General features: G+C 48.1%; 1 protein-coding gene across 3 annotated transcripts in view; it reads right to left on the bottom strand.

The window, feature by feature from the left end:
• Positions 1–280: 280 nt before the first annotated feature.
• The window catches only part of SLC2A8 (solute carrier family 2 member 8), a 23,417-nt gene continuing 9,048 nt past the window's right edge, over positions 281–14,649 (bottom strand). For 2 of the 3 annotated variants that reach the window (XM_077307028.1, XM_077307029.1), the window contains exons 5-11: positions 13,817–13,916; positions 11,931–12,142; positions 11,218–11,364; positions 10,550–10,658; positions 9,607–9,771; positions 8,398–8,543; positions 3,327–7,255 (exon numbers count right to left, since the gene is read on the bottom strand). In XM_077307028.1, the coding sequence (XP_077163143.1) occupies positions 7,100–7,255; positions 8,398–8,543; positions 9,607–9,771; positions 10,550–10,658; positions 11,218–11,364; positions 11,931–12,142; positions 13,817–13,916 (1,035 nt within the window). In that variant the 3' untranslated portion in view covers positions 3,327–7,099. Of the gene's footprint in view, positions 563–3,326; positions 7,256–8,397; positions 8,544–9,606; positions 9,772–10,549; positions 10,659–11,217; positions 11,365–11,930; positions 12,143–13,816; positions 13,917–14,649 lie in introns of those variants that run through there. The other variant, XR_013226065.1, reaches the window with a different exon arrangement.

Raw genomic sequence — 14,649 nt, 5'->3', positions numbered from 1 at the left:
CAGTTCGGACCCCATCGGTTACCACCAGTTCGGACCCCATATTTATAGGTAGAACTTTTGGGCCCATTGTGCATTCCTTTGCACTTGTCCACGTTGAACCTCATTTGCCCCGCTGAAGCCCCCTCAGCCAGCCTCAACAGACCCCTCCGGAGTGCCTCACAGACCTCCAGCTTCTCATCACCCTGAACTTCATCTACCAATTTAGCAACGTTTTGTCCTCACAACAGCCCTCTGTGTTAGGATAGGAAGTTTGGAAGCACAATCAACACTCAAAGCATCATATGGGAAGGAATCGTTTTATTCCACATGGTAACACCTCCCCCCCAAAAAACCCCAACACCTTACATTAAACAGTTCTTTGTTCAACAGAACATAGTCAGGTAGCAAGGCTGTTAATTGCAGGGTGAGTGGAGGAAGCCTCTGGGAATGTAGAGTCATGGAGTTGGGACCTCCAGAATCATCCAGTACAACCCCCTGCAGAAAAGTACTACCTTCCCTGCAGAACACACAGTGTCTTTCTGCATTCTCTTGTCCTCACAACAACACAGCGAGGTAGGTTCGGCTGAAAGAGAAGAGACTGGATCACGGTCATCCATTGAGCTGCATGGCTGAGACAAAGTTTGAACTCGTGTCTCCCCAGTAGAACTTGTCATTTCCTCCCCCCACAAACACCACACAATATCTGGCTCAGCTTACAATAAATGTACAGAGTACAAAGTGGCAGGGGCGAGCCCAACCATTCACACAAATTCCAGGCAAAATCTTGCACTACACCAGAGCTGTGTGGCCCACAATGGCAAAGTCAGTCACTGAGGCCATAACCAGTTCTTTGGCTTTGAGCAGCAACCACTTCTCCAGCCCTGTGTGTTAAAGAACCCATTCATACATGCCATTGGAAGAGTTGGTAAAATGAATGCCTGTGGAAGTACCAGTGATAGGGGGTGAGTTATGTGCAAAGACTACGGAAGAACATTAAGGAAATCAAGCTGCCTTGGACAGAATCGGAAACTGTGGTCCATGCAAGCAGCTTTCCAGGGTCTCCGACTGAGGCCTTTCCCATCACCTACTGCCTGGTCCTTTTAACTGGAGATGTCAAGGATTGAACCTGGGACCTGCTGCATGCAAAGCAGAGGCTCTTTCACTGAGCCACAGCTCCTCCCCTGGTCATGAGGCACACAGGAACTCTTATCACTTCATGCCCCAGGAACTCTTATCACTTCATTCCGCATAATTAGGAGGAAATCCAAAGCAATAGGATTTTGAACTGGACTGCTTCAGCCTTCAGCAAGGAGGGCTGCATTTCTGAATGCTCCACATCCCACCTTGTAAAAAAAAAATCCATCCCCACCTGTAATAAACTGGCATATTGGAGGGCTTTGTGTTTGAGATAAAATAGAATTTTATCAAGACCTTCCATATAATGTGTAGATCAGTATTCTGATACAAGAGCATAGAATCCTAGAATTGGAAGAAGCCATACATGCCATCTAGTCCAACCCCCTGCTCAGTGCAGGATCAGCCTAAAGCATCCATGATAAGTATCTGTCCAGATGCTGCCTAAAAATTAACAGTGAGGGGGGAATTACCACCACCTTAGGCAGTTGGATTCCACTGCTGAACTATTCCGACTGAAATTCCTCCCTGATATCTATTCAATACCATTCTATACAGTTTAAACCCATTACTGCAGGTCCTACCCTCTGCTGCCCACAGGAACCACTCCATGCCCTCTTCCAAGTGACAACCTTTCAGATACTTCAAGGGAGTCATCATGTTCCCTCTCCACCTCCTCTTCTCCGGGCTGAACGTTCCCAAGTCCCTCAGCCTTTCCTCAAAGGGCTTGGTCCCCAGGCCCCAGATCATCCTCATCACTCTCCTTGACACTTGCCCAGCTTTGGCCACGAGCTTTTGGACGTGGCATCTTTTCAAACATATACCACAAGAACATCCCCTAGTTCCAATTCCGTCACAACAGAAGGTTTGGGAAATGGATATAACAGTTCAGAGCATCATTCCGTGGGCAGGAGCAGAGGAGGAACACATTTATGGTGAGCAACTTGAATGGCATCCTCTCTGCTGAATATTTTCAAGCCAGTGCAAAACTATTACTCTCCATAGCATGCAAAACCAGTCCATTCTGCAGCCAAACAGTCATGCAATAACATACAGAGTGAAACGAGCAGCTCTTGAGACACTTTAGGTGATAATCCTGAGCACATTTACCCAAGAGTAAGTGCTGCTGTGCAAAGTGAAATTTACTTGTGAGTAATCAGGCACAGGATTGTCCTGGAAGTAAAGCTCCATCATCCTGGTGTTACATTGAGGTTTTTGGTTTTTTTTAAGAGTCCAATTGGCTAGTATCTAGATACGGCAGGTTCACATACAGTGTTCAGTTTTGTCTATCATCTCAATGGAAAAAGTTCAGACAGATCATTACTGGTTCCAGCAGCAATGGGAGGGGACACTACCCCCTCACACACACACACACACACACACACACACACAAACAGCACCCACATGATCCTCATTTGAAGTAACTGCAGAGGTGGAATCATAATCAAGCCCTTGGCCAATTTGAATAAACACTGTTATCGGTAACTAAATTATATCCACACGTAAACAAAAATGTCATCTGTCAAGCTTTGATGGTCTCATTTCCTGGTGCCTGTGAAAGACATTTACCCCGGTCCTTTATACATGCACTTAAATTTTGTTTTCTTGGAAGTTAAAAAGCTTTAAGCCCGATTTGTAGCACAACATGGAATCCGGCACTTCCCCGGACTGTAATGAATACCAAGCAAGGATAGGAGGATAGACGTTAACTAGCGTAGGAGTAAGATGCCAGACTTAAACCTTTTCAGAATGTTTGTTGGTTGCATTCTGCCAGACTCCTTAAGCAAGCATAGAAGGGGAGACCTAGAAGGTCCATTTTATTTGGCACTAGAGGTGTCACCAGGAAAACAGAACAGAAGCAAGGAACTTCGGTCAAGATGCAAGAATACACACAAAGCCAGCTGCGAATGGCTGGATTCAAGGCATGGTCCAACATGCACGCATCACGACAAAACAACAACCATCCCAAATTCGAATGTTCAGCAAAGAAGGGCTTGATAAAATAATGCCCAGAGACAACAATTAATCTTTTTGCTTTTCTGCTGATATCCATCTTGGAAACCACCACCACCGACACATGCAATCCTTCACTAGATACAATGCAAATCAAATGAATGTCGAAATGTGTTGGATATCCTTTAGTGCAGGGGTAGTCAACCTGTGGTCCTCCAGATGTCCATGGACTACAATTCCCATGAGCCCCTGCCAGCTAATGCTGGCAGGGGCTCATGGGAATTGTTGTCCATGGACATCTGGAGGACCACAGGTTGACTACCCCTGCTTTAGTGCAATGAAGGTTATTTAATTTCCCAACAGATCAAGTCAGTTTTCACAACTTACTCTGAACCATTTGACTTAAGATCAAGCCAGGAGAGATACCACATGATCCATGAGCAGCTAAATGTCAACTCTCGTGAATCCCAATTTGGGTTGAGTCAGTGGCACAAAGGAAGGAGCTGTTTAACTTCTTCTCCCCCATGCTAATTTTCCAATTTCGATGCACCCATCAAGGTGGTTTTTGCCCATCCTGGGGAAAACATATCTACCTGCTCCCCACCCAGCAAGATAAGTAAAAACGGTGGGGGTGAAGATAAGTATCCAGTGCAAGAAGGCAGAGCTAAACAGTAAACACCTCTCTTCCATGCTGCAGTTCTAATCCTATTTGGGAATTCTTCCCCCCTCCATCTGGACTACTTTTATCTAGCAACCAAACACATGCTGCAGATCCATTCACAGAATTTCCTGCCTGGTTTGACCCTGTGCTGGGTCATGTACTAGCAATCATTACTGGATTAAACTGATGTCCAAACATTTGCAATTGTTTGATTTGCATATATTTTGCTGGGGTTTTCTGAATACTCCCATTTTGCTTTATTGAGAAGTGTTGATTGATTTCCCCCCCCCCTCCATGTGGGCAATTTAAGAGAGCAAAAGGATTTAAATTAATCTGTGTGCATTCTTGCATCAGCCCTTTGTGTACTGAGCAGAGTTAATGTTATCATTGCTTCTGGAGCTTAGCAGTACAAACAAGAACGTCATACACATCTTTCAGAGCTCCTGGCATCATCAAACTGCACACGTCTCCCCACAATAATGGGCCTCTTTCCCCTTTGAATAGTTTTTCTTATACAATGCTAAAGCTGGCGCACCAGTACAGGTTGGTGCGTTTCAATAGTGTTAACACCTTGCTAGACAGCAAAATCATCAGGTAACATTTCAGTGAATTGCATGAGGACATGACTGTACTTATTTAAGATACAGAAATTCCAAGTAGTAGAAATAGAAAAGCTGGTTTTTAATACCTTGCGTTTCACTAACCAAAAGAGTCCCAAAGGGGCCTACAAACACCCTATGAGGTAGGTGGGCCTGAGAGAGCTCTAAGAGAACAGCTCTGTGAAAGGAGCTCTAACAGGACTGTGACTAGCCCAAGGTCACCAAGCTGGCCACATGTGGAGGGAATCAAACCTGGCTCTCTAGAGCAGGGGTAGTGAATGCTGGCAGGGGCTCCTGGGAATTGTAGTCCATGGACATCTGGAGGGCCGCAGTTTGACTACCCCTGGTCTAGAGTCTACCACTCTACACTACACCATGTTGGCTCAGCTGAATATTCAGTGCATGAGCCATCATAAACCTTTCAGCATACAGACTGCTGAAATTTCAGGTAATGGCATTGGCAAATGGAAGCCAATTTATTACCTAGACCTCCCCTGACTTTTCTAATGTTTGGAATGATTTGGGTTTCCATGGCGTTGGTCTCACTGCAGACTAGACTGAAGCTTAGACGTGAGACTTGTAATCATTTTTTCCAGATCAAATTTTCATTCTATTGATAGTGTCAGAAGCCTTATTCATGTATGCTCCGTAACAAAAATGTAACAATACAGTTGGGAACTGAACTTCTTGGAAAACACGTCCGCTGCATTCGATTCAGGAGCTGCCAAAGTGGGGGTGGGAACAGATGGTAGGCATTTGGACTAGACCAGCCTCTACTGGTATGAGAATATGCCAGAGAGGAAAGTTGCACAGAACTATTAAGCAAGTGGAAGGACAGGGGAAAGCCGACATGGTGCAAAAACGCCGTAATGCCTGATGTAACGCCCAGAAATTCTGCAGTGAAAGAGCCTCAGGTCGCAAGGGGTACGTGGGAACAAATGGGGTCAAAATAGCAAAAACCTAACACGTTTTTCATCTTGCCCTTCCAAACAAGGTGTGTGGTCCATGTGGTGTAGAGGTTAAGACAGTTGGACTAGTTTCTGGGAGAACCAGGTTTGAATCCCAGCTTGTGCCGTGGAAGCTTGCGGGTTGACATTGGGCCTGTCACCCTCTCTTGGCCTGACCGACCTTACAGGGCTGCCGTGAGAATAAGACGGAGGCAAGAAGGATGCATGTTGCTTTGGATCCCCATGGGGGAGAGAGGTGGGGTACGAATGAAGTAAATACACAAATACTCTCACAAGAACCCGCTGAGGTCAGTGAGGCCAAAGGAGAGACTGATGGGGCAAGAGGCACCTAGTGAACTTCAGAGCTGAGATGTCCCAGCTCCTAGTCCAACGCTTTGCCCACACTGGCTCTCAGCATCACCTAAAACACTGGCAACATAATGTAACAACATAACAGTCACATTTTATGAACCTTAAACATAAAAAGCCAGCTGCTTGACAGTTGCTGTAGTGTCTCTGTACACCTTAGTCAGAACAGGCTTTCTCAACCAGGGTTTCGTGAAACTCTCAGGTTTCTTGACAGCCCTGGAAGGGTTTCCTGAAGGGGTGGGATTTAATTTTTTTTATTTGTTAAAGATTTATCAGGTGATATGACCATATATCAGGGGTAGTCAAACTGCGGCCTTCCAGATGTCCATGGACTACAATTCCCAGGAGCCCCTGCCAGGCAGGGGCTCCTGAGAATTGTAGTCCATGGACATCTGGAGGGCCGCAGTGACTACCCCTGCCATATATGGTCAAGTCAGCATGCTCCCTCCCTCCCAAAATGGCCAATGATGGAGGGGGTAGAAAGGGGAGGAGCCCCAGGTGGGCGTGTCCACAGCTCTGCTTCCCAACGATATTCTTCATGATCACGCCACTTCTGAGGTTTCTCCAAGCCTGAAGAATTTTTTGGGTTTCTCAACAGAAAAAAGTTGAGAAAGGCTGGGTTAGAACTTCAGGAGGCAGGAACGCCTGTCTGTCCTGCTGAGCAAACTGGCTTGAATACTGTTGAAAGGTTTGAATACTGTCTACAGGATTGGCCTTGAATCTCCGGATGTCGAAGGCCTACAGAAAACGGAAAATTCAGGGGAAAGTTCTTGCCGGGGGAAATGGGCCAGCTGTCCCCGGTCTGCAGTAGCCCATTGCTCCTAGATAGGGTGCAGGACCAGGAGACAAAACCATTTATGTCACGCCCACCCCCTATCTCCCTGCTTTGTGGCTAGGGTGGCCAGCTCTGGGTTGGGAAATACTTGGAAACTTTGGGGGGTGAACTGGGAATGGGCAGGGAGGAGCCTCAGTGGAGGATAATTCTATGGAGTCCACCCTCCAAAGCAGCCATTTTCTTCAGGGGAACTGATATCCATCACCTGACGATCAGTTGTAATTCCAGGGGATCCCCTGGTCGGACCTGGAGCCTAGCATCTCTACCTCTGGCCACAGCAGCAGAACCAAACGACTGGGCCACCATGCGTCTGCCTTCATAGCACTTACCTTTTCAAGCAGCGGTCAAGAGGCACAACAGAAAATACGTGGTGGCATAGCCATGGATTAGGGGGAAACATATTTCGGAAAGTTCAGCACCATTAATTCTCTCGGAATAATGTGATCGGTCTTCACACGAAGTCCACCTTTGTCTCCCCAAAGACCTACATTCATTAAAAACGGAACTGGACCTGCTGGCTCCCCATGAAGTACAAGAGGATCTCCTTGAAACAGGACGATTTTGGCCCCATCAGCCAACACCCGTGATAGAATCCTAGAGGAAAGACTACCGATTTCCTCTCTCAGAATGTAGATGGCTGACGGGATTCCTGGAAATAAGTCTCTATCTCTTCCAGGGTCTTTCCTTTGGTTTCGGGCACACAAAGTGCAGTGAAGAGCACGTTGAGAAGACAGGCAGCAGAGAACAGCCAGAACGTACCATAAGGAGTCAGGAGAACCTGGAATGGAAAGAGAAATAAGCTCTTGATCTAGTTGCCACTGCGGTGGTAAACCTGTCTGGGCTATGCCATTTGACTAAACAGCTGCGGAGCTACAACGTGCAAAAGCCCTGCCATAAGAAAAAGGGAAAACCCAGCCTCTGCACTTAGAAAACTAGCCCCTGAGGGAGAAGGCTGGGCTCCCTGACTTACTAGCTTTCTGGGAGGAAAGTGCTGGTTTTGTATGTAATCCAATTTCTCCTTTCATGACATTTTCTATGTTTATCATCATCATAAATATGTCGCCACATATTAATTTTAGCCAATGCATAAGTCTATTATAAGTCCAGCAGTACACATTAGCATACAAAAACAAAAACGATCGTTCTAAAGAAAAAGTGTACGTTGTTTTGCTACACTGCGCAGCCATGCCATGCCTGTCAAGTGCTAAAAGAACTCACAACAAAACTTCTGTAATAAGAAAGCTTTAATGGAAGTCTACTTCAGTCACTATAACTAGCAAAGTCAAATCTAACCTACAATGAAAATGCAAGCCCTTTTCAAGGCAGTTCTCCCGCCCAAAACTTGAATGTTCCCAGAGGGACGGTTCCCTCCTTTCCAGGTGCCAATTTAGGCAACAAGCCAGGGAGTGTTACATTTGGCGCGTCCTTGGACTGCCTGGTGCCTATTGACAAGATACACTATTATTGTTACAAAAAACAGAGCTAGCTACAAGGTTCAAGAGACAAACAGTTCAAAGTGGGCACTACAAATCATGATAACATGGGAACAGCAAAGAGGTTTCGGTTTTAGGCAGACAGCATAATCAAGGGGCTTGAGTTACATAGATAGCCCCAACTGAATACAAAGCATACAAGATACAGACAAGATGGAGAGGCCCCTGTTCATGTACAAGTCATGGCAGGGAATAAGTACTGATCCTGACAACGCCATGTTAGAAGAGCCATCTTCTTTTTCACATGGAAAAGAATGCTTCTTCAGAGATATTGCTCGCCAAGTCGAGAATTTACAAGGACTTTATTAAAAAACCTCTTTAAAAAAAGAAGTAAAAACCTGCTGCCTGATTATTTGAGGATGCTGTGTACATTGGCCCCACTTTTTTTGATCAATGGTTAAATCACAGAGATGCAACACTGCCTTACCATGAAGTCATGGAATTCTTTGGTTACCAGAAACGCCATGAGCCAGTTGGTCAAGACACAGGCACCACTGGCCACTCCTCGTGCCCGGAGGGGGAATATTTCAGACATCACCAGCCATGGGATTGGACCCCAGCCCAGGGCAAAACCTGCAGGTCACGAAAGAAAAGCACAATCAATGCAATGGAGAAGCCCTGGGTGAGCTTATCTGGTATTCAGTGTGGTTGGCTGCAAACAGGTAAGCGGACTTCATAACCAGGACTGGGTGCTTTCATTATCTATCCTCACCCAAACAAGACTTCTGTGTTCTACTGCCAGTAGAATCTTAGAAGGTCAGTAGTTTGTTCATTCATCTTTAAAGATTCTATTTACTTATATGTAGATTTAGATCCCTGAGGGACTCAGCAACTATTATAGAAGTAGCAAAGTTTTTACAGGCAATTTTAAATAAAATCTTTTATGATAGATTGTACATCTGGAACTGTTTGGAATTTTCGTTTTATGCTTTGCAATTTTATGCCAATAAAGGTACTCTGAATCTGAATCTCTCTGTGTCATGAATTCACTAGGTTAGCAGTCCCAAACCTTTTTCCGGTTGAGGACCGCCTCCGGGGGTGAGGGAGAGCTGGTGGCCCAGACGCCGTGCATGCGTGTTAGCGCCACCTGTTGGCAAAAACACGCATGCGCAGAGTAGCCACGCACACGTGTTTTCTCCAGCAGGGGGCGCTAACGCACATGCACGGCAGCTCTGCGCATGCGCATTTGCGTCCGCTGGTGTACCGGAGGCCGCGCCTGCCTCTTCCCCTCCCCTCTCACAGCAAGAAGCTAGCCGGGCCGCGAGCAAAGCTTCGCTTACTGCCTGGCGAGCTTCTCGCTGCGGGGGGGGGGGGGGGGAGGCAGGCGCGGCTGCCAGCGCCCCGGTACCGGGTTGCGGACCGGGGGTTGACGACTCCTGCACTAGGTGACCTTTTCTCACAGCTTCAGCCCTGCTTCCCCATCTGCAGAAACAATGTTCCTGATGCATGTTACAGGGATCGACTTGAGCATAACTTTTGCAAAGCTTATGTGGCAAGGTTGTGGCAATGTGCTGATTGCATGGGCACTTCCCAGGCCTTTATCCGCAGTTGTGAGGATACGGGTTAAAACACAGAAGCTTGAAAGATGCAGGAGCCAGAACCAATGGCTCAGGGCTGCTGCAAGGCCCACACTGACCCATGATGAAGAGACCCAGACTCAGCACTGCCAGCCAGGAGAGGTGGTGGCCTTCTTCCATGCGCAGCGCATTCAATGAGTCGATGTGGGAGGAGTTGCCGAGACTGGGGGCCGTTATTTTGAAGTAGGTCCCAAACACTGCTGCACTGATGGCCATGATGATCCCTGGAAAAACAACAGTGTTTTGCCATGCATATTGGGAACGACGTCGTCCACAGCCCTGCCTCACCCTGGGGGTCTTTTGCCTGGGGCAGGGGCGGCCAAACTGGCTCTCCAGATGTCCGCAGATTACAATGACCGTGAGCCTCTGCTGACAGGGGGCTCAGGGTCATTGTAGTCCATGGACATCTGGAGAGCCACAGTCTGGGGACGCCTGCCTACACAGTGTAGGGAAGACTGCCTATACTTTGAGGAGGCCCTATGGAAGATGGCAGGAGTAGGACCGAGGTTGGCAGGCACACAACACATGGCTTTTTCCACCATGGGCCCTGGGATTGGCAGACCACTCTCTTCGTCCACTTTGCAAAGGAACTCTTTTCTCCGGGGGAACTGGTCCAAGAACCAGCATGGTGGATTAAGAGCAGTGGCCTCTCATCTAGCAAACAGAGTTTGATTGCCCACACCTCCCCATGCAGCTAAGTGGGTGAACTTGAGCCAGTCAAAGATCTTTCAGAGGTCTCTCGGCCTCACCTACCTCACAGAATGTCTGTTGTGGGGAGAGGAAGGGAAGGCGATTGTCAGCCGCTTGGGGACTCCTTTGGGTAGTGAAAAGCAAGGTATAAAAACTGCCAGGTACAGAATCCCAGCTCTTCTTCTTCTGAAGCTCAGCTGTCATTCCAGGAGCTCTCCAGGCCCTGTCTGGAAGCTGGCAAGCCTATTCACTGCTCCTAAAAAGACACAGAGTCCCAGCCTGCCTAGTGGACAGGCTGCTCATTAGCCATACCTGATACGGCCAGAAGTATCTTCCGTCCCGTTCTGTCAATGAAGAGGGCAGCCACTGCTGTGAAAAAGACTTGTATGGACCCCACGATGACGGGTGCAATGCTGCTGTTCTGAACATGTGAGACCCCCCCCCCATCAAAAAGAAATAATTACTCAAAGGGTTTTGAGGCACATCACGTCTCATTTGAACCTCAGATGTTTTTAAAGGAGAAGGAAGAAGGAGCAGACCAAATATCTGCTGGGAACCAGTGGACAGACCAAAGGTCCCTCTAGCTCAGCATCCTGTTTCCCAAAGTGGCCAGCCAGATGCTTCCTTGATTCCCAAGAGCAGGATCCTTCCCCTGCTGTAGCTCACAAACACCTGGCATTCACAGATATACTGCCTCTGAACCTGGATGTTCCATCTGAGCATTATGGGCCTAACAACATACATCGCAATATGGAGACAGAACTGAGATGTGATCCTGGGCCAGTTCACACAAGATGGTCCCCTAAAATGATGACCTGAGGTAGATTAGACTGAGAGCATGTGACTGTGTCAACGTGCCAATGAAGAGGGCATTTGAAGCTACAGTGCTCTAGCCCAGCGTGCTGTTAGGAGGTGGCAGAAGGAAGGAGTCTGCGTTAGACACTGTGAGAAGACCAAACATACATTTGTGTCCGGCTGACCTTGAAGTTGGCCTCCTCAAATATTGTTTCTGCATAAAACATGATGGCGTTGATCCCCGACATTTGCTGGAAGAACATCATGGTGATCCCAATTAGGAACGGCTTGTAGATGACTGGATTCTTGAACTCCGCTACAGCCAGCTTCTGCTGCAGAGAGAAACACAAAATATGTCAACTATGACTGTCATTTCAGAGATGGGAGGGGGAAAAAGAACAGAGAGAGATTCGGAAACATAGAAAAGGGATTTTAAAAGGGGATGGAGGAAGAGAGACCTATTGGTGGCTATTAACTATTACAGCTTAGGAGGAACCTCCATATCCAGTGGCTGTGTACCACTGAATGACAGTATAGTAGATGGGGGGCTGCAGGGGAGGGTTGCCTCCTTTTGTCTGTTGTGGGGAGAGGAAGGGAAGGCGATTGTCAGCCACTGTGAGACACAGGAGCCCTGCTGCATGGCCTTGGCCCCGTCACAGTTCTCTCAGAGCTCTCTCAGCTGCACCTACCTCCGAGGACGTCTGTTGGGAGATTAAGGGAAGGTGATCCTAAGCTGCTTTGAGACTCTTTTGGGTAGTAAAAAGTGGGGTACACCCAGCTCTTCTTCAGCTACAGGCTGTTCTCCGCTGCCCTGCCAATATCCACCTGGGTCAGCTGTCCAGACTGGCTCTCCTGTTTCCTGAATGACTCCCCCCCCCCCCCCCCGCAGCCTGTATACCTGCTCTCCAGCACTCGCTTCGATCTCGCTGCACTCCCACTCGTGGTCCACCAGGGGTCCCCGCAGAAACTCCAGAGCAGCAATCGCTTCGGAGCGCTTGTTCTGACGCAGCAAGAAGCGCGGCGTCTCGGGCATGAAAGCCATCATCCCCAGCATGACGCAGGGCGGGAGGGAGCCCAGAACAGCCAGCCAGCGCCACTGGAGCCCCGTGCCTGACAGGAAGGAAACACAGAAAGAGCAGGAGATTTCAGGCCACAACCACTGGCGACGTCCTGTTCGTGGGGACTGCTGATGACAACATATGCTCCCCAGGGAACTTAGGGATGCCAGCCTCCAGGTGGCACCTGGGGATCTCCCAGATTGCATCTTAATTCCAGACTACAGAGATAAGTTCAAGTGGAGATGCTTTGGAGAAGGGCTGGCCAAACTGGGGCCTTCCACATGAGCATGGACAACAATTCCCATGAGCCCCTGCCAGCTGGAGAGCCACAGTTGGGCCACGCTTGCTTTGGAGAGTGGACTATGGCACTGTACCCCTGCTAAGGTCCCTGCCCTCCCCAGGCTCCATCTCTAACCAAGGCTCATTCTGCATGTGTAGGATAATGCACTTTCAGTGTGCTTTTGCAGCTGAGTTTTCCTGTGCAGAACAGGAGAATCTACTAAAGTGCATTGAAAGTGCATTAACTAATGTGTGCGGAATGGGCCCAGGTGGCTCAGACAATGTGGGCATGTTATCACCCCTGTTTATAAGAATGGATCTCAGGTCTGGCTCTTTTAAAACCTGTGCTTATAAGCAGGATGGTTAGAAGACAAAATTTACTCTTGGGACTCTTGCCGATTCTGCCCCCCCTTCCAGAAAGTATTGGGTTAACATACCCCACAAATGCACCTGTGTGAGCTGACATTCCTTCTCCCCCACTCACATATTCTAGAAAGCTTTTCCAAGACCTGGGGGGGGGGGCAGATCTTCAAAAGGAAGATACTTAAAATTCCAGCAGGGCAATTAATGTCCTGGAATTCATTACCAGCAGAAAAATGGGAAACAATGTACATTGTGTCTCACAAGAGGAGAGCCTGCGAAGCTTGCAGGAAAACAGAATTCCTCCCCACTCTGGACCCCATTTCCCACCCTTCGTTCAGTTTACTTTCCCTATTAGCTCTGCTTTCTCCCTCCTCATCCGTGGCTCCCTACTTTAATGCACGCTCACTCCTCCCCCACCCTCTGCCCCGGCCCTGCCACTGACTTCTCTGTTTCACAGTATGGGAGGTGTCCACGGAAGCTTTCAGAGACTGTTGCATGTTATTTCAGCAATCCTGTTGCCTAGGCAATCCAAAATGGCTGCTGACATCTCACGAGAGAGGCTTGAGATGTTTCAGCATCAACTGTTTCCTGTTTATTTGCTCTTCCCCCACCCCTCCATTTTTGCCCAACCCCTCTTTCCAGGTATGCAGAAGCAACTCCCCATTCCTTACAAGGCCTCACTGTGACCCCACATGCTGGGAATCATGTCTGGCATTGGCCATAAGATATTCTTCCCTACATAATGCTCCCGGATGGTGGAAAAACTGGTCTCTTGCTCTGTGAAATGGATAAATATTTTGTAGGGTACTTCCGATGGTCTATGAATACAGCCAGTGAATCATGCTCCCTTCCCACGGAGGCCGTTTAATATAATTATCACAGTGGAGGACACCCAAATGCAGTTTGACCCAAATATGGTCGTGCTGAAGTTACCCACTTAGGAATACACAGTCTCAAACTAGCGATACTACACCCACGGCACGTTGGATTAAAATGAACAATTGGTGTATGCATGTGGCAGCTACCCACCCTCTCCCAGAGCGGATGCAGAATGAGCATAAGCCCCCAACACGGTTTACGGTACCTGCTACGTATGCTCCCAGGATGCCTGTCACCACCATCAGCTGAACGCATGAACCCAGCATCCCTCGGACCTTGGAGTGAGCCACTTCAGAAATATATATCTGAGATATGCAAAAAGGAAGAGGGTAAGTCCAAGTGATGGAGACGGAGATGAAGAAGAGGACGAGGAGGAACAGCAACTGATTTTCAGTATCCTGCTCTTTACTAGCTGAAGGAAACTCAAAGCGGCTTACTATTGCCTTCCCTTCCTCTCCCCTCAACAGACATCCTGTACGCTAGAGAGCTCTGAGAGAACTGTGACTGGCCCAAGGTCACCCAGCTGGTTCCATGTGGAGGAGTGAAAATCAAACCTGGTTTTCCAGATTAAAGACCACTGCTCTTAACTATGACTCCAAGCTGGCTCTCAAGGAAAACCTATAACAACCCCCCCCCCCAAAAAAAAAGAACTGGCAATTCTTGCATCAAATGTTGGTACTGAATCTATAGGTGCCTCTCTCTTATCACTAACTCATGATTGGAGCCACGTGGATTCCATTTTGGCTTTCTGCAGGTGTGGAGTTCTAATACAGGGTGTAGGTGATACATCTGCAGGTGAAGGAGCAAAGACGTCGGCCTTGGGGCCAAGCAGGGTCCTTGTCATCGGTCCAGCCAGGAGTGACCAGCTCAGGGACCACCACAGACCAGCCAGCAAGCCTTGGATTCTTCCAGAGAAAGGCCAAAGCTCAGCACTAGGGAACTTATTTGTATTTTTATTTCAACATTTATAGTCTGCCTTTCCCCGTAGCTTCCATGCAGAAGGTACCAGCTTGTTGGACTAGGACATTATGAAGCCAG

The sequence above is a fragment of the Paroedura picta genome, chromosome 12 (assembly GCF_049243985.1).
Source record: "Paroedura picta isolate Pp20150507F chromosome 12, Ppicta_v3.0, whole genome shotgun sequence".
Taxonomy (NCBI): domain Eukaryota; kingdom Metazoa; phylum Chordata; class Lepidosauria; order Squamata; family Gekkonidae; genus Paroedura; species Paroedura picta.
This window is presented reverse-complemented; position numbering and strand designations above follow the sequence as displayed.